We start from the raw sequence: 20,714 nt of genomic DNA on the forward strand, positions 1-20,714 counted from the left end.
TGTTACGTAAGGTTCTCTTTTATTTAAAAGATCATTCACAAAATACCATATCCATAGACTCACTTTCTGTCATAGAACTGAATGTGTTAAGTGTTTGGAATTCCATTCTTACAGTCAGCTGGGCGCCCAGCAGTGTGATGGACGTGCCTGTTCTGTCTTTTCCGCATTGGAGATGGATTAGATCATCTGAAAGCATCAGCTTTGATTACAACCACGCGATGCATGTCTGTCTTAAGTTAGGTATTGGTGTTACACAAATGGTTCTTATCTCAGAAGCAGAGAAGATGGCAGGCGAGGGAAGGAGTGAGAGTTCTGTAAATTGCCGAGACCTTGCGACAAAGACAATCACAAGCCAAGGGGTAGGCTGGCAGGAAGCTGCTAGCTAAGCAAGCCGCGCACCTCTCAGCCCCCTTTCCCTAAGGCTCTAGTGGCTGGCTGACCCCTAACTGCTCCAATCAGAACAGATGGGACTTGGTGCCAAATCATTTTCTATTTGTTCACACACAGCTGTTCAAGCGAAAAGCAAACCCTGATCGCCTTGCTCCCAAGTGAGTGCTCAGCACTACCTGTGGGAGTAGGGTCTGTCCCACAGAAGAGGCAGCAAGCCTAGAGGTTTCTAGACACCCAGGTACTGAGGGTCAACAGCTGTGCATCTGATCAGATAAAGTGCCAGACTCTAGGCCTTGAGCTGTGGTGGGGAGCAGCCTCGAAGTGCCCCGGAGCAGACAGACACACGGGAAAGAGCGCAGACTCAGTGCAAGCACAGCTGCCCACTGCAGCTCCAGCACCACCCCTGCTTCCCACAGGCCTCAGCTGTAGGAAGCGGATTGAGCTGCAGTGGGCTGCACCCCCAAGGGGCCTCCGTGGCCCAGGAAGAGCAGGGAATGAGCTTGCACTTGGTCTTACGAGCGAGCAGGAGCAAAGCCACGTGGCCGCTGGCACTCAGGTCACCACCAGTGCAGCATGTCCAGATCCCCTGCACCCTTCTGGCCTCACTGCTTGACAGGAGCTCCTGTGCCTGAACAGGCTGCTGGGGCAGGTGACAGGCCCCCAACAGCGGCCTGTCAGGACCAGCAGGCATGTTTCCTTGTTTTGAAAGCAAGGTGCCTCCATTTCTGATGCTCATCCCAGCTGGATACCAATAAGTCACCACCAGCCACCTAGCGAGTGGCTCCAGCTCTTTCTCAGAAGCCACAGCAACACAGAACTCGACATGCAGGTTGGAGAGAAGCTCTGAGAAAAAGCAGAGGACAGCACGCCCGGAGCGTGGCTAGGGCATGTAAGGAAAGAAAGAGAGAAAGAAAGAAGCAAAGAAGGCTGAAGCAGCGCCTCAGCCTGCCCACCTCCACACGTGACCAGCACACCCATGCCGCCGCGCGGGAAGGAGCAGGGAGAGGGCAGGAGTGAGAGGGAGGAGAAAGAAAACAGAAAGAAAGCACAAAACAGGCACTAGATAGATATAGCAAAGCCAAGAATGTACTAGAAACCACTTGTTAACAGCTGACATGCACTCACAAGCTCTGTGTTTCCGCTGTAAGGAGGACAGTGCCAGGCGGGAATGGGGCCTGCAGGGCGACCGGCCGCCACCAGGCTGGGCTGTGGTCTTGCTCCAGCTCCCCCATGCCCCATTCCCTCCCAACCTAAGCTCATTCTTGCTCCTTCTGAACCACTTCCTCTCTGGGCCTGGCTCCCCCGAAGATGGCTGAGTTGGGGTTGGCTACTTGGTTGAGGGGTGTTGCCACTGTCCGAGGCTTGAGCTGCAGCCGTGGTCTCTGTGCTCGTTCCTCTGAGGACAGAAAACAAGGTGGTTATATAGAATGGACACCATGCCATACACCCAGGCTGATAACCAAACCGCAGGGGCTTCAATAACCCAGCCCTTTGTGACAGGGCCTCTTGGAGCCCAGGCTGGCCTCAAACTTGTTATGTAGCTGAGGATGACACTGAAATCTGGATCCTCTGTCCTCTATCCACCCCTCCCCAAGTGCTGAGATCATCTCAGTTTTGATGACTGACAATCAAGGCCAGCCTACTATTCAGACTAAAATCAATGCAGGGTAAGATGAAACGCTTACAGGGGGTGGGCAGTAAGTTCCAAGGATGTCTGCCATACCTTCTGTGGGTTCTCTGAAGTCCATGTTGGAGCCGCGCAGGGGAGGGCCATCTCGAAAGCGACTCCCCATTGGAGGGCCTGCTCGCCGGTCCCCGGGGCGACTGCCCCCCCTACCCCCTAAGAAGTCATCCCTGTAGCCTAAGGAAGAAGACACTGAGTCAACAATTATTTATACTATTACATCAAAGAGACAAGCAATGTTTTGGGAATTGATTCTCAACTTAATGTTTAGTTTGTCTAGTATCTGAGATTATTTTTTCCAAAATTAAGTGCATAAAAATGTGCATTTGCTGGGTAATTACACATTTGGGGATGGAACCCAGACCCTGTGTGTGCTAGGGAAGCATTCTGCTGTTAAGACACGCCCCCTAGCCTCTCACTGATGCTAGGAAAGCACCTCCCCCTTTGAGGTGGGTGTCAACTAGTAGCCCTGGCTGGCTTCCAACTCAGATCCTCTTGCCCCTGGTTCCCTAGTGAGATTAAAGGCAGGAACTAGTCAAGCACTCCACCTCCAAGCCACACCCCTACCTCTCACTGCAGATTCTAAGCCAGTGCTGAACCACTGAGCCACTCCTAAGCCCCTCACTGGGGGTTCTAGGCAGGTGCTCTACCCCACTTGTCTCTGCAGTGGTGTGGACCACTCAGAAGGCACCAAGAGTTGAGGTATCTCACATCATCACAACTCGTATGTGCTGAGACTCCACAGCGTAAACTGCAGCTCACTTAAGAGATGCTGAATTCTCAGCAATAGAGAGTGTTTCTCAGAGACAGGAACGTTACCAGCTTTGAGGCCAGCCAAGATCACATAGGAAGCCTCTATAGCAGAAAAAAAAAATGGTGGTGGGCAGTCAGCCGTCATCCATCCATCCACCCATCCAAAGAGCTTGCTGTTCTCAGGACTTAAGTTCAGGTCCTAGCACCCACATCTGGTGGCTCATAACTAACTGCCTGTCAACTACAGCTCCAGGGAATCTGGAGCTAAAGACTGGCCTCCATGGGTTTCTCATGTGGTGTCATGGACTTGTAATCTCAGCACTGGGGAGACACAAACAGTGGATCCCTGGGGCTCGTTGGCCAGCAGCCTAGCTGAACAGGTAAGCTCTGGCCAATGAGAGACTCTGTATCAAAAATAAACCAAGACAGGACTCAGGAAGTAAAGGTGCTTGCTGCCAAACCTGTTGACCTGACTTCAGTACCTGGTCCCCACATGGTGGAAGGAGACAATGTCTTCTGAAAACTACCCTCTGACCTGCACATACATACACACTGTAGCTGGTGCACACACGGAGAAACAAACTTAAAAATACCTTTTTAAAAGCCAGGGCAGGTGGCACATGCCTTTAATTCCAGTGCTTGGGAGGAAGATGGATCTGAACTTGAGGCCAGCCTGGGCTACACAGTGCTCCAGGCAGGTCAAGGGTATATGGTGGGCTCTCATCAAAACAAACCAACCCAGAACAGCACACACAGAGCACAGCACAAGAGTGTATTCAGACAACCATGTCTGCTTCCTTTATTTGAATTCCCCTTTCAAAGTAGAAATTTTACTCCTTGTAACTATTCTCCACGTTTTTTCTGAGTCAGGGTCTTACTATGTGACTCACATTTGAAATCTCCCTACCCCAGTCCTCGTGGCACTGGGATTAGATAGGTCATACACTTAATTTGTGGGAACCAAGCACACAAATGGTGTACACATACACAGTATACAAACACTCATACACGTAAATCTTCCACAGACTTCTAGGAAGCACACCACGGAAACCTTAGCTCTCTTTACAAAGTCAAGGTTAGCACACTGTTATTTCTGGTGGAGGAGGCATGTGCGCACATATGGTTGCAGGGCTTAAACTCAGGACCTCTCCCACGTGCTTAGCTGCTGAACTACCTACTCCCAGCTCCAGTGGGACATTTTCATCTACTTTCCTGCTCCACTCATGGCTGAGTCAAAGTGCTGCCGGAGGGCTCTGGTCACTAGTAAGTTGCTCATTTTATTTCTGAGTCACCCTGCTATCTCTAGGACCTAAAGCTCTAACACTGTAGGACAGGGGCCTCCACCCCAAGACCTGCCTTCCTTGCATGGGCTGGCTCTGAGACACAAGCTGCACATTTCAGTCAGAGACCAGCTTATACATAAAATTACAGACTTACTGCACGCTACTGTACTTTTATGAATAAGCTCATTTCTGACTGGCTACAGGACTCTGTATTTGCCTGCCTGTGCCTCCCATACTTACTGATGCAGACATCCTCTCATCAACCTGGGTCGGCTGAGGAGGGGATGCTAAGGCAGAGCCTATCTACCCTGAAGAGAAGGGACCAGACCAGAGCTCCATGCTTTTCAAGAAAAATACTGGCCATCAAGATCCATAGCACTGAGGTTTCCTGGGCACCTCTGGAACCTTTATGCTATGTTATTTCTAGAAACACTGCTAGTTCTTTTCGTATCATATATGAAACCACAGGAGCTGCCCTGGCTATAGCCCCAGCAACAGTGCAGGGGAGTCTCTCTGGAGAGAGAGTTAAGGCTGTCTAGGCTGGACACTCCCTAGAAACAAAGGAAAACAAGGGAATGGGAAAGAGTGGAATGTTTAAATACTGATACCAGAGTTGAAGTCATCCCGGGAATCCCATCCACCTCTAGATTCTCGAGAGCCACCCATTCCTGAGGACACACAAAAAAGATAAAGTTGAGCTCTGTGCTGATCAGTTTTTTGTCATGATGACCCAATCATTTAAAAAGAGGGAACCCCAACTGAGAAACTGTCTCTATTAGATTGACATGTGAGAGTGTCTGAGGAGATATTTTGATTAATGATTGACATGGGCAGGCCCAGCCCACTTTGGGTAGTGCTACCTGTGGGTAGGTGAGCCTGGACTGTATAAGGAAGCAAGCGGAGCAAGCCAGTAAGCAGCTATGGTAAATCAAACTGATTTACCATAGCAAGAGAAGATTAACTAGGACAAAGCAAGGCCGCTGCACGTGCTGGACAATTTTATGTCCACTTGACACAAATTAGAGTCACAAGAGGAAGGACCCTCAATTGAGAAAATGCCTCTATAAGACTGGGCTGTACACAAGCCTATAGGGCATTTTCTTAGTGATTAATGTGGGTGGCTCCACCCCTGGGCTGGAGGTCCTGGGTTCTAGAAGAAAGCCAGCTAAGGGAGCCATGGGTAGCAATACAATAAGCAGCACCCCTCCATGACCTCTGCATCAGCTCCTGCCTCCAGATTCCTGCACTGACTTCCTTCAGTGATAAACAGTGATGTGGAAGTGTGAGCCAAATAAACCCTGCCCTGCAAGTTGCTTTTGATCATGGTGGTTCATCACAGCAATAGAAACCCTAAGTCACTGCAGAAATACTAGAAAACCTAAGCTCTCAGGGACCCATCAGGCCTTTGCGTCAGTGCTCACAGTGTGTGCCACAGCACACGCGTCCACTTTTAAAACAGCTAATCACCTCTGTCATCGGGTCCGCCTTTCCTGAATCCAAAGCCACCTTTATCTTGTTTTCTGCCCTCTGCAATGTCCACACGAAGTGACCGGTCACCCAAGAGCTGAGGACAAGGGGAAAACACTTTATGTATCAATGGGAACACATATCTCGGGTTATTGCCTGGGCAACGGAGGTTGAGAGTACTTACTGCACCGTCGTATGTCAGAGCTTCCTTCAGGGAATCCACCTCATCAAATTCTACATAGCAGAACCCTGGAAGAGAACAGAAGCCTCCTTGTACACACATCCTGGACTCCAGGTCTGCTGGAATCTCATTAGCATCACTAGACACCAGCCCGTAGTGTTGTGCCATCCGGGTGCCAGCAGATCCCAGAACATGCTAGTATACCGGCCTGCCAAGATAGGTTTCATGTAGCCCAGAACGGCGGCGTCAAACTTGCTACATAAGTAAGTAAAGATAACTAGAACTCCTGCCTCCACCTCCCAAGTGCTGGGATTATATAAACTACCATGCCTGGTTTATAGGCATAGACCCCAGGGCTAAGCACATGCTAGGCAAGCACTCTACCGTCTACGCCGCGTCCCAAGCCCTTAGTTGTCTTCCATCAGGTAGAAAGTGCTAACCAGGCACTGACACAGCAAGGGTTTCTACAATGCCTCCCTTCTTAGATGTACTTACTTTTCCTCTTGCAGTGCTGGGGGTGGAATGCAGAGCCTCCTGTATGTTAGGGAAGTGCTTTGCCATAGACGCACGCCCCCAGCCTTCTGCTTATATGCTTTAACTACAGTTGTTAAAACCTTTCTTGGACCACTGCAGAGCTGTCCGGCTTCTGGGGGACCGTGTTTAATGTGATCCAATTGGGAGGCAGACTTCAGATTCAAACTAATACCTACAATGTTTTGAAGGAAGAGGCTCATGGTGCCTGCTAAATTCCTACTTTTTATAGGCTCGACAGGATCAAACTTTCTGATGTTAATGGGCTGGAAGTCTGATGTAACAACCACATCCCAGACAACGATTCTGACATTGCCCTCTCCTGTGATGCCTAAACCTGGGTTAAGTACTGCTCATACCCATGTGCTCAGGCTGTATCCCATAGCCCTCCTCACAGGTCACTCTGTATAAAAATAGACCCCACTTGGAAACAGTAAACGGTGCTTGGCAGATCAGAGCTAGCTGTTGTTGTTCACTATGTTAGAGAACACCAACCTGCAGAAGGCTAAGGGGACAGTGATCTCCAAGTTCAAGGAGGCAATGACAGCACAGTCACATACCTCAACCTCCAGAGTTCTAACTCAACACAATGTTCCAAGAGACAGACCCCAAGACACCCAATACTGATTCAGCCTGAAGCTTCATTGATCCATACACCTTATGTAAATTTGGTTGGCTAGTGCTTATTAGTACGCACCCAGAGATTCCCTAACACCTGCATTTACTATATGTTATACACTATAACTAGCTGCAGGGTCTGAAGCAAAGCCTATAGAGGTAAAGCCACACTCACATGCTTTTTTCTTCTGGCTTGGCTTCCACCCTGTACTTCTCTTGGATGCACAGGATAAGCTGAATGAACCCAGGACATCACACACTTAGGCCTGGGAGGCAGGACATGCTTACCCATCTTTCCCATCTTTGGCCCATTCAGCCACCATTGTGCAGACACTAGCTTTATGTGAAACAAACTAGCCCTCCCAAATATGCTCTAAGTTTCCCAGGGAGTCTGGCACCACTGAGGTTACTTTCGGTTCTTATAACAATCACCAGGAAGCTATCAAGAAAAACAAGACACTGAGAGAGAAACTGAAAGTTATTTTCAGGGCTGGAGAAATGGCTCACTTGGTAAGAGCAGTTGTTGGTTCTTGCAGAGGATCAGGGCTCAATTCTCAGCACCCACATGGTGGTGCACAACTATCCGTAACCCCAGATCCAGGCAATCTAATGGGCTCACACATGGTGCATACACATACAAGCATGTATGCAACATAAAAATAAATCTAATTAAAAATGTTTTCAGGGATGTACAAACACACAAGTAAAAAGTTTCTTGTTTTGTTTTAAAGTTATCTTTAGTTTTATCACCTCCTTTTCCTCTGAGATAGCTCCTGTGCCTGCAGAGACAGAACTGGATGAAAGCTGGGCAGACAAACCCAGGCATATACCATATCCCACTACCAACTATAATCATAACACTGTTCCCCCAAGGGGATTGCAGAACTGAGGTAAAGGGAGGGCTACGTTCATTTCTGCTCTGTGGACCAGGCTAACCCAGGAAACACACACTAGAGCAGAGCATTCTGGCTCACTTGACTCATTATTCATATATCCCACCTCTTAACCCTCCACATCCACCCACAATAAATACAATACCTCAAACTTACCTTTAAATTTGTCGGTGTCTTTGTCTCTGACTAGCCGCACACTCCGTATGCTGAGATCCTTAAAGATAGCATCTATGTCACCCTGAACTGTGTTAAAAGGGAGATTTCCTACGTAAGCTGTGTAGGGGGGCTCTGTGGGCAGCTCCTTCTGGCTTCGGGACCCATGGCCACCAGCACTGCCGCGGGACCTAGGAGGAGAGATGCATAAGAGTTTAAAGCTCCTGACCCAGAACAGTAACTCACCGATCTGTTTCCACAGTCTCACTGTCTCCCCAGCACCCCCCTCACTTTATCAAAAAAGTGCCTGATTTTTGGGTCAGAAATAGCCATAGAAACACAGAATCTAAGCAAAAACTGTACAAGAAGCTCCAAACATACCACATCTATGACAACTGACTCCCTTGCTGGGCTGGAATCTGTGTCTACAATATTTATGTAGTAAAACCTAAGTCAATACCCTCCATACGTAACCACACAAGAAATATGGAAAATTCAGCTGGGCGGTGGTGGCACACGCCTATAATCCCAGCACTTGGAAGGCAGAGATAGGCGGATCTCTGAGTTTGAGGCCAGCCTGGTCTACAGAACAAGTTCCAAGACAGGCTCCAAAGCTACAGAGAAAGCCTGTCTTGAAAAAAAAAAAAAAAATGGAAAGAGCATGAAGGAAGAGCATGAAGGAAGGAGGATCACAAGTTCAGGACTAGCTGAAGCTACGTAAGACTCTGGCTTTGGGGCTGGGGGAAGATGGGCTAAACGACGCTTACTGGCTAGCTGAATAGACAATTCCAGGTTTAGTAAGAACCAGTCTCAAAACTAAGCTGGAAAGTGACTAAAGAAGACACCCAACACTGACCCCTGGACTAAATATGCAAACCAAGAAACCAAAGAGAGCAGAGCATGGTGGTACATGCCAGTAACTAGGAGGCTGAGGCAGGAGCAAGCCACTCTCAGCTACACAGTGAGGTGGAGGTCAGCAGGCCAGCCACAAAACAAAAACCACAACAGACCAGCCACAAGAGATGTGGGGAATTTTTTTCTAGGAGGGACGACTGAAGTTTTTTATTCTGGTTCTTACTTATTGAGACAGGATCTCTCTACATAGCCCTGGCTGTCCTGGAACTCACTATGTAGGCTAGGATGGCCTCAAACTCAAGATATCCTCCTGCCTCTGCCTCCCCAGGGTGGGACTAAAGCCGTATGCTACCACGTCCACCTGTTTTTTTCATTTTTTTATTTTGTTTTTTCAAGACAGGGCTTCTCTGTGTAACTGCTCTGATGTCTTGGAACTTGCCCTGAAGATCAGGTTGGCCTTGAACTTAAGAGATCCACTTGCCCCTACCTCTTGAGTGTTGGGATTAAAGACAAGTGCCACCACCACTCAGCTTGCTTTCATTTTAGATATATTTATGTGTAGGAATGCTTTGCATGCATGTATATGTACTACATGCATGGTGCCCACAGAAGTCAGAAAGGTGTTGGATTCCCCGGAGTTACAGAAGGTTGTGAGCCATTATGTGGGTGCTGGGAATCAAACCCAGATTATCTCCAAGTATTCTAAAGCTCCTAGGCATCTCTCCAGATGCTGAGGTTATTATTAACATACTGGTGCCACAATCATTTCTCTCTGCTGCTGACTAGTGGTCATAGAATGCCCTAACAAATGCCAGGCATGGTGGCCCAAGCCTTTAATCCCAGTACTAGGGAGACAGAAGCAGGAGGATCTGAGTTCCAGGCCAGACAGAGCTACAGAGAGAAACCCTGCCTTGAAAAACCAAAAGCCAATTGGGAACAAAGGAGTTGGGGGAGGGGGCGAGGGAGAGAGAAGAGAGAATGCCCTAACAAAGCTGTGGGTGCATGCCTGTAATCCTAGTCCCTGAGACATAAAAGAGGATCATGTCACATTCATACTCAGTGTGGTCTATCTCAAGATCCCATCTCAAACAAACACAGAACACACACCCAAACTGTCACTCCCCAAGGAAGTCCTTCAGCCTGACCTAACTCCCAGCAGCAGAACAGGCTGTATGTATGTGAGAGGAGCCCCACTGCCTTTGACACTACTCTCACGCTCCCTCCTCCCAAAGCACCTTCTGAATCTCCTCAGTAAGCTCCGTTAGGACTGGCCCGAGGGCACGCAGGTATCACGAGTATCTGAAAACTGCGCGCTTACTAGCCCTTTAAGCAAGGCACAGTAGACGAGCAGTAACACAGTGAAGTAAGTGGAGCACCGCTGCAGCCACCGTCAGGACACCACACTGCACTCTACTCACCCTTGGTACTCTGACTGACCTTCTAATGACCTGCCAGGAGCTTCACCTAGCTGTGACGCTGTGTGGGTGGCACATGCGGCAAGGATATGCTAGACACAGGGATGTGACTCACCCCGACCAGGGCAGGACAGTGCAAGCACACTACTTCAAGCACTGTTTATTTCTGGAAGTGAGCTCATGAATGCACAGGTATTACGATAAGGTTTAGTAAAACACCTGTGTGGAAGCAAGGCCAGGCCGAGGAATAAGGTGGTTAGGGTGGTGCTCTCTGCTGGGCATTGTGGCCCACACCTTTAATCCAAGGTGGATCTGAGTTCAAAGCCAGCATGGTCTACAGAGTTCCAGGATGGCCAGGGCTACACAGAGAAACTGTTTTGAAAAAGCAAAAAGACAGTGGGATTGACTTCAAAGCCATAGGTAGGGGCAGCTCTCACTCTGGGGAAGGCAGAAAGCTGAGCTTTCAGCCAAGTAGCACCAGGAAGAGTGAAACATCAGTTTCCAAAACATCAGGCACCAAACAACTGGTTAGAGAGAGGAGTCCAAAGTCCAGATAAAGCAAGCCAGCACCTTACTCAGGCGGTAGCATGTGTAAACCACTCCATGAAAAAATACTTCCTTAGTACTGAGCCTGGGCTACATGTTCAGAATCTGTCTAGGAAGCCAATTTATTTTTGATGTTGGTAGCCTGGAATAGGACCTCTACCAATCACTTCTCTGTACCTCAGTTGTTTTTGTGTTTTCTCCTATGAAGTCCAGGCCTGCCAACCTCCCCAGTGCTGGGATGAAGATACACAGCATGTTTCTGTTTTGCCTGTTACTTTATAAATGCTTGAAACCTTAGTTTCATAAATGAATTTAATTGACTATAAACCACTTCATAAATACCTAGTACCATATAAAATTTAATAACAATCATAGAGCACTCCAGGTTAGGCTGCTACGCCCAAGGTTATGATCTGAGCCTGGTACTTGGGAGATGGTAGAGAGGAACGGAAACTAGGAATCAGGTAGCCCAGATCCTAGTGCAGATCCTAGCTCTGCACCCTGAAACTCAAGCCACGTCTGACACCCACAAGCTCCCAGGCCCTATCACATGTCACCTCCAAGCCACAGCTTTTCAATGACCACTTGGAACAGACTAGTGATCTATGACACAATGGGTATGTTTCAAAGTCGCAATAATAATTGAGGAAATCTAACTTTTAGCTGCCAAGTGTAACCCAAATCCTTTAGGCTGTCATTTTTCTTCACTCCAGCCAACCAAACAGTGGGATGTCTAAAGGTCAAGGCCCAGTTCTGCCTAGAGGGCAGGCCTCTGGAAAAGGACACCAGTGTGCTCAGTGATGAACCCTGGGGCAGGCTGCTAGGAGTCAGAGGTCCTCACAGCACCAGGAACCTGAGCTCACTTGCAGACAGCCAACTGAGGAAGCGAACTAAGATGGCTGGCAAAGACACAGAGGTGACTACAGAAGAAAAATCAGGTCCAGCACTCAGTGAAAGGCCTGCCTAGCAAGCCTGAGGCCATGGTGCTGCCCTGAGCACAATGCAAATTCAGAGACACCTATAAAGGAGTAGAGATCATTGGAGGCTGGATCCAATGAAGTAAATGAGGCAGAAAATCAAAGTGGTCCAATTGGCCTAGTGGCACACATCCTAGCTACACACATAGGAGGCGGGAGTCTCAAATTTGAGGGCAGCCTGGCAACTTAACAAGACTATCTCAACAAAACAAAACAATAGAGTATCTGTCTAGTGTGGATGAATCCCAAGGCTCTATCTATCCACACCGATGCATAAGCCAAGCATGGTGGTACATGTCTCCAATCCTAGTGTCAAAAGCACACAAGAGCAGGCCAGAACATCGGGGTTCAAGGTCATTCTTGGTTATGTACCAAATTCTATGCCAGGCTGGGTAAATATGGAGACCCAGTCTCAGAAGTAAAATATGCCAGGCGTGGTAGCACATCCATTTAATTTCAGCACCCACAAGGCAGAAACAGGCCGAGATAAATTCAAGAGCTCTGAGTTGAGGATAGCCTGGTCCATACTGGTCTATCTCAACAGTCTCCTCTGTCCAAATTGTCATTCTTTCATCTTGGTGTTTCATACACCCTGCCCCCCACAACACTGGGCGCATTAAGCCAGGCAGTGGTAGCACACATCTTTAATCCTAGTACTGGGGAGGCTGAGGCAGGGGGACAAAAAAGACTGGGTGTGTTGGTGCACACCTTTAGCCCTAGCATTTGGGAGGCAGAAGCAGGTAGATCTGAGTTTGAGGTCAGCCTGGAGTACACGGGAAGACCCTGCCACAACCTGCACAGATGCTGTCTTTCCTCAAAGACAAGCCTTCAGTTACTCTTACTGTATAGGTTCTGATGACCCACAACGTTCCATATTTATCAGCTTATAGTCTATACTCATCTTGCTGTTGGGTTTTGCACAAACCTTGACAGTGCCAAACTGGATAATGCCCATTTCACCATGCAACTATGCGGTTTAAAAAAAAGGGGGGGGGGGCAGGCCTGTGGCACACTCCCGCAATCAGAGCACTTGGAGGTTGGGGCCGGAAGATCAGAAGTTCAAGGTCAAGTTCATGCCAGTCTGAGACAAAGCATTTTAAAATTGAGTGAGGAGAAAGAAGACCCATGTCTATCAACAAGAGCTTGACCACATCCCTCTTTGAAGGGTTGGAAATCCTATTACTAATGACTGTGATTTATGATACTATATGCATTTTGGGATATTTATAAGGAAATATGCCAACATCTCCATCTACAGAATATTGCTGAGTTTCCAAATTCCAAATGCACCTGGTGTGGTGGCCCAAGTTTTTAACCAGGGAAGCAGAGGCAGGAGATCCCTGTGAGTCTGAGGCCTATCTGGTCTACATAGTGAGTTTCGGGGCAGCCAGGGCTACATAGAGAGACCCTGTCTTGAAAAAGTAAAAACTTAACAGCCAAATACATGCTCCACAATCACATCCTGGGAAGAATGCATTCAACCGACAGAATAGGAGTGTTCTGAATGCTAGAGCAAAAGCTGGCACTGTAAGGTGTTAGTGCAATAGCAAATAGGACTCACAGCTTCTTGAAAGGCCCGGGAACACTCCTCCTGGATGTCCTTGCTAAGGTGTCAACCAAAGCAGCAATTCCTTGAGTAAAGACAGCAGAGATGAAAGCATTCGTGCTTGTGTGTTCTCTTGTTTGCTGTCTGAGATAGTTTCCTGTATCCTAGGCTGGCTTCAAGTTATTAGCTATGCAGCACATGACCTTGAACTTTGGATACTTCTGGCTCTCTCTAAATGCTGGGGTTATAGACATAGCTATACCACCAGCTGATCTACCTGGTGCTGGGGGTGGAATCTAGAGCTTCTGCATGCTAGGTACACACTCCTAAAGGAGCTGTATCCCCAGCTCCCACGCATAAATTCCTTTTCAGGTATTTTGTTATGTCACTAATAATTACACTAATTATAAAGAAAATTCAAGGCTGAAGATGAAGTGGATAGTTAAGAGCATTTGTTGAAATTGAACCCAGGCTCAATTTCCAATACCTACATCTATCCCAACTGCAGTTCTAGGGAATTGGACGCCTCCTTCTGACCTCTGACAACAGGCACATATAACATGCAGACAAAACATTCCTAATACATAAAAATCAATCTAGTAGGAACAGCAAGCTGCTTTTCATTCTAAGAGGCCATTCTTGTCTGGTCTACCTATTTTCAAGATAGCCAGGGCTACAGAATGAAACCTCTTCTCTACAAAATAATAAAAATAAATCTAAAAATACTTTTAAAAATTTTAAGTGTATTGGTGTTTTGCCTACATGCATGTTTGTGTGAGGGTGTCAGATGTTGGAATTATAGATAGTTCTAGGCTGGCATGTGGGTGCTGGGAATCGAACCCAGGTCCTCTGAAAGAACAGTGCTCATTAAGAGCTGAGCTAGCTATCTCTCCGGCCCCGTCTAAAAATATTTTTAAAAAGAAAATGCATTATACCTTTAAAACATTTTTAAAACCTGTTTTTTAGAAACACAGCTAAGAAATTTCCTTTGCTTTCTTGTTTTTGTTTTTTGGTTTTTTTTGGACAGGGTTTCTCTGTGTAGCTTGCTGTCCTGTAGACCAGGCTGGCCTTGAACTTAGAGATCTACCTGCCTCTACCTCCCAAGTGCTAGGATTAAAGGCCTATACCACCACACCGAGCCAAGACCAGAAAGACATTTAAAAAACAAGAGAGCCATATATAGTGGCTTATGATTGTAATCCCAGCACTCAGGGGGTGAAGGCAGGAGGATTGTCTTGAGTTTGAGGCCAGCTTGGACTACACAATAAGTTCTAGACCATGTGACCTTGTCTTAAAAAGAAACCCAAAAATATAACAGAAAAACGGGCAGGTTCCAAGTTTAAGCACTAGTACAAGGAAATAGTGTGTGTTGGGGGGGGCCGGACCCAAGACATTATTAAGACTTTTTCCCCCCTGCTTTTTTTTTTTTTTTGAGGGAAGGTCTTGTTATGTAACCCCTACATATTCTCACACATATGCCCCATGTTTGTCCTTTCATTGGTCCCCTTCTACTTACATGTCATGTATATATTCACACACGTACTTCTAGACTCTGCATGAGACAGCTTGGCTTTTTTTCATGTTCCCATGAGGCCTCCCCTGCTTCCTTCATTTAGCTCAGCTGTCCCTCTCCCCTCAATACGGCTTCCAGTCAAAGGTTTAGTTAGAGGCTACCAGCGAAGACATACTGGGGTGGTGATAATTAAACAGATGAATAAAGAAAACAGTTGTGATTGAGCACTAATCATTCAATAAACATTTACTATCTTCTGTGCTTCCGGGCAGTGGGACAGCCTTGGGGCCAAATAAAGTTTCTACACTCTGGTATATAACATACTACCCAGTGAGGTTAAAATTAAAGCTATTACAGCATCAGTGGAAAAAGCAATTTTCACACACCACTCAGTCTTTTTTTTCAAGACAAGGTTTCTCTGTGTAGTCCTGGCACTTGCTTTGTAGACCAGGATGTCCTTGAACTCAGGAGATCCACCTGCCTCTGCCTCCCTTGTGGTGGACTAAAAGGTGTGTGTGCACCACCACGTCCTGCTTCAACCTCTCAGTTTTAAACACACAAGGGACACTGTACAGCTACGGTTATGTGAGTTTTACTACAAAAAGCACTGGCTGTTGTAAGCACGGAAGCTGAGGCTCAAAAATTGATTCAAGTGCAAGCCAGCCTGGGCCACACAGTGAAATTCTATTCCAAAAAGCCAGAGGGGATGTTAAGAGACAGAGCAGAAGCCCTACAAGGCGTAAGGTCAGAATTATAAGCACCTTAACTGGAATCTGACAGCAATCTTTTGTTGTTTTTTTGGAAAAGGCCTATATAGTAGCAGCCTAGGCTGACCTTGAAATCATCCTGCCTCAGCCATGGAGTGCCACCATGCCTGGCTTTGTCTGTTTTGGAGCCAGAATCTAACTGTGCAGTCCAGTCCCAAGTCATCCTTCTGCCTCAGAATCCAAAGCAGCTGGGGCAGCTCATGTCACCACATCAAGCTTTAGGACACTTCAGTCGCAGTTTCACACTTTCTAGCAGGCTCTCTCCAACAACCTCATTCCCACCGTTGCCCGAGTTCCTCACCTAATTCTCATGCTTGATGGCTTTTAATAAAGCACTCAGAAGCTTTTGTTGCCATTACAGATTAAATTAAAAGACCTCTGTTGTGGTCAATTACCAACAAAACAACTGGAACCACTGGGCTGGAGCTGGCTCAGAGGGTTATGAGTACTTGCTGCTCTTCTAGAGGACCTGGGTTTGGTTCCAAGCACCCACATCTGTCTGGATCTGACACCCTCTTCTGGCTTCTGCAGGTACACACACGATGCATGACATACACCCTGCCAAAACACCCATACACATAAAAAGAAAAAACATCAAACAAACAAATACCTGGAACTTCAGAAAGACAACTTAGGAGCTGGCCTTGATGGCATGTAACCGCCACCCCCAGGGGCATGGTGGCACTGAAGAGCAACGGGCAAGTTTCTGGCTAGCTCTACATGAGCTCCAGGTTAGCCAGGGATACATAGTGAGACCTTGCCTCAAAAGAACAAAACCAAACAACTGGGTGTAATGGTGCCCACCTTAAATCTTAGCATTCAGGAGAATTCCAGGACAGCCAAGGCTGTCTCAAAAACACCAAACCAAACTCCCAACTAAACAAACAAACTGCAAAACAAAGTCCATTCAAGACTTAGCATAATCAACTCTTGAGGATCTTGAGTTGGAGAACAATGCAGTCCCTGGCCCTCATTCCATGCTGTGTATGGATGGATCTGTACATGCTTTTAGCCCTCACTTCTTGACAAATGCATGGCCATACAACACATCTACAAAACATGCCTGCATCTTTCCAAAGAGGTGCATGACTAGAACCCAGAACTTGGTAGGATAGACTGAGGGAAGATTTGCTAATAGTTCAAGGCCAACTGGGCCACATAATGAGACCCTGGTTCAAAGCTTTAAAAAAAGCTTTGGAGAATGTAGACCTCTGAAAACCAGACTTAGGCCAGTGTGGTCATGTTCTGGACTGGGGAAAAATACCTCACACAAGCAAACGAAGTACAAGATAGGCTTTCTAGTATATGCTGAAGTGTCTATAAGGTTTAAGAATTGTACAGCACAGAGATAACTGCTGATATAAACATTACTAAAATAGCAATTAAAAGATCAATCACTAATGGTATCTGGTCAACTCTTCTACCCTAACACTAAATTTCAGACTCAGATAGCTGAGAACTGGGTTGGGGATTTAGCTCAGGGATAGAACACTTACTTGCCTAGCAAGTTCCAGGCCCAGGGTTCAGTATTCAGCTGAGTAGTAAGAGGAGGGGACAAAATCACAAAACAAAAACCTACCCCAAATAAGGCAGCCAACAGCTGAGAACAGACATGGTCTTCTGTAAGACACATAGACACACTCACCAACAGTGTTTTTTCACTTGGAATCCTCCTGCCTCAGGCTCCTGAGTAACTGATGTAACTAGTGCAACCAGGCCCCATTTCAAGAGATTTTTTTTAAGAGGAGGCAGAGGCAAGTGGATCTGTGAGTTTGAAGCCAGCCCAGTATACAGGACAGCCAGAGCTTCATACAGAGACCCTGCCTCAAAAATAAAACCCCACAAAACAAAACACAGTAACAGCAACAACAACAAAAAAAACAAAAAGACCTGCCAACTGTTTTCAAGAAACCGAGCTTCTGGGTGTAGCCAAACATACCTGAAATCAAAGCACTTAGATGGTAGAGGCAGGAAAACCGGAAGTTCAGTCATCCTACATAGTGAGTTTGCTGTCAACCTAGGCTACACGAGACCCCACCTCAAAAAAACAACAAAAATGAATGAACAAAAAGGGGGGTAGGCATGATCGGTACATAGGTGGTACTCAGGAGGCAGAGGTAAGAGGATCCCTGTGAGTTCCAAGACATCCAGGATCACATGTAGAGACCCTATCTCACCCTCTGCCACACACAGATGGCACAGCACTTAGTGCTGTTGTCCAAAGCACTAGGGTTTGATTCTCAGCACCCACATGGTAGCCCATAACTCATCCTCAGGGATGACTCTTTCAATATTCCATCAACACAAGGCAAGCAGACATATGGACACAAAACACTCATACACAAAACGAGATTGATAAATAAGTAAATCAAAAGAAATGGAACAATGTACTTTCACACGAGTCAGCCGCCAGCTACACTGCGTGTATGGTGGTGCAGGCCTTTAATCCCGGTGCTTGAAGGCAGAGGCAGGCAGGCCTGCGTTCTGAGGGCAGCCAGAGCTACACATTGAGACCCTGTCTCAAATAGAGAAAGAAATCAAATGAAGCCAGCTTGAAAATTCCAGGTCACGGGGTTTCTAAGTAAAGGGACTTTTAAAACAGCCTTGAGAGAACATCCCAGCAAACGGCCATTGTTTCCATCTGCCTGTGAGTACTCCAAATGAGCTGCATCGTAAGAGAATTTGAATTTGTTTACTTTATAATTTTTTAAAATTGTTCAGAAGTCTCAACTGTCAAAATCTAATGTGCTGAGTCCAATCACCGTCACTACAAAGTCGGCAAATCTGCTTGAAGGCAGTTTTCTTTCCCCTGAGACTCGATCTCACTATGGAGTCCAGGTGGCCTCAAACTTGGGCTTCCCCTGCCTCAACCTCTACAGTGCTAGGATTTGGGTAAGAAGAGCCCCTGAGCACTACTCCCCCACCCCAAACTAGTTAAAAAACAAAATAAAACAAAACAAAACACAACCCAAACCTCAAACAAACAGGACTGCTGAATGTGGTGGCTCATGTCTACATACACAGAAACCCTGTCTTAAAAAAAAAAAAGTTTCAACAGGATTTTAGTACAGATGTGGTACCTAGAAAGCTACCCCCAGGGCACTCATATTAACATTTCATCCAACACCTATTTGTATTTTTATTAGCAAATAAAATACTCTCTGAAATACATGTGGCTCCACCTTACCCCCAACTTCCTCCTTATGGTAGCATGAATGCTATCCAGTACACTCCTGCCTCCAAACAAGCCTGTGACTCATTTCCAAAGCCGGGTATTTAAAGGTGATCATTCTTCACCTAACAAAAGATACTTTGGGGGGCAGCCACTTGGGAAACCTAACACCTCTGTAGAACTACTGTGATATTCTCTCGGGAAAGTCACCTTTTCTGTAAAAAGGATAAAGGCCAAAGTGTGTCCTTGGCAAAAAAAGCAAGATGCTTAAACAGACTGTCCTATAAAATTCCTGTAAGCGGCAATGTTATTTTGCCTTTTTTTTTTTTTTTTTTTCAAAGCAAGTGGCTTAGGTTTGTGTATTTCTATTGTTTGGGAGGCTAAGACTTCGGGCATACTAGACAATCGCTCTACTACTGAGCAACAACCCCAACTGGTAATGTGTGTTTAAAAGCGAACAAAGTACCAGATGCTGATTTTTGGAATTAAGCACCGAGAGCTTTCTATTCATCAGTTAACGAGTTTTGGGGGGGGATTGATTTTTTTTTTTTTTAGCCATACGTCGTCTGCATTTTGACTAGAATCAGAACAAGGCGAAAGCGATTCTCCAGGGCGGGGAGAAACTAGGGAAGAAACGAACAATTTCCGCCAGCAGACACGTAGCACCTGTCAATAAGGCATCCCAAACGCGAGGGAGGCAGAGAGAGAAACAGACACGCACACCACTCCTCACTACGGCGTTATTTGTTGTGGTTGATGTCCGCCCTCCCTGCCTCCCTCCGCTGGATCCGACCGTCCCAGGATCCAGACGCGACGCGGAAGGGAATCGCCCCTCTCTCGCGGCCCGCGACCTCATCCGGTCCGCGGGGCCTCACCGACAGGCGACCCCGGAGGGGGCCCCCGCCGAGCAGCAGCAGGGCAGCGGGGGACCCTGGAGAGGGGCAGGCCTCCGCCCGCTTCCGTGCTGCAGCCCAGCCCGCCGCCGCCGCCACCGCCGCCACCGCCGCCGCGATGGGGATGAAGCCGGACGCGGGCGCTGGTTTCCCCGGGAAACCCTCCGGCGTCGCTGGAGGTCTTTAACTCCGGGACCGAGGCCCCGCAATGGGCCGCGCTGGAACCGGCGCGGAGCCGAAGGAGGGATGCGCGCCGCGAGCAAGAGCCCCGCAGCCTAACCGTCGCCGGTCGCTCCCGGAGCGCGCCATTTCCAGGCCTCTCCTCGGGCCTGGTCGGGCCGCTTCATGCCGCCCGTCTCGAGTGAGCGCGGCCGGGCCGTCCCCTCCGCGCCTTCCTCGCCCTCCGCCCCGCCGACCCACCAGCCCGCCAGCCCGCGCCCCGCCCGCCTCACCCTCTACCGCCGCCGAAGCTGCTGTAGGCCCGATCGTCGTAGGTATCGAAGTCCGCCATTTGCCGTCTCCGCTCCTTGAGGAACCAGCGGGCCAGCGAGGAAGGACCCCGCAATATAACTCCTCCTCCCCCCTCCCGCCCCGCTCCCGGGGCTGTCCGCCGCGCTGCCTGATCGCAAATCGCACGCACGCATGCGCGCGCCGCCGCGCCCGGCCTTGGGCCGACGGGGCCGGCTGCTGGCCCCGGCGCGCTCTGCGGCCCACGTGGTGCGGCGGCCGGCCCCCCACCCCGGAGCGCCGCGCGCATGCTCTGCCCGCCGAGGCCCATTGTGTGCTATCCGGATGGGTCTCACGCGTGGTTGCCTCTTACAGTCCCTGCCCCGCCCTGCCCTGTGGTCACCTCCCTCCCGGCGCTGTCTGCCACCCTGCACGCTGCTGTCTATCAGCGCTTGATTCAGTTTGGGTTTTGAGACTTGATCTCATGGAGCTCATCTGTAGCTGGGGATGACCTTGAATCCCCTGGTTTTTGCTCTCTCCACCATCTCAAGGGCTGAGATGACGGGTGTGTGCCACTGTGCTGGGCTCTCACTGAGGTATCCTAGGTCTGCTCCACCTGGGCACAGCTCT

General features: G+C 48.2%; 1 protein-coding gene across 1 annotated transcript; it reads right to left on the reverse strand.

Moving 5' to 3' along the window:
• On the reverse strand, nucleotides 1-20,355 carry Eif4h (eukaryotic translation initiation factor 4H). The gene is made up of 7 exons (XM_059248925.1): nucleotides 20,090-20,355; nucleotides 7,957-8,144; nucleotides 5,762-5,826; nucleotides 5,578-5,674; nucleotides 4,719-4,778; nucleotides 2,114-2,251; nucleotides 1-1,786 (listed from the first exon to the last, which is right to left on the reverse strand). The coding sequence occupies exons 1-7, from the start codon at nucleotides 20,146-20,148 to the stop codon at nucleotides 1,647-1,649; spliced, it is 747 nt and encodes a 248-aa protein (XP_059104908.1). The 5' UTR covers nucleotides 20,149-20,355; the 3' UTR covers nucleotides 1-1,646.
• Between the last annotated feature and the right edge of the window lie 359 nt (nucleotides 20,356-20,714).

The sequence above is a fragment of the Peromyscus eremicus genome, chromosome 23, assembly GCF_949786415.1.
Source record: "Peromyscus eremicus chromosome 23, PerEre_H2_v1, whole genome shotgun sequence".
Classification (NCBI taxonomy): Eukaryota; Metazoa; Chordata; class Mammalia; order Rodentia; family Cricetidae; genus Peromyscus; species Peromyscus eremicus.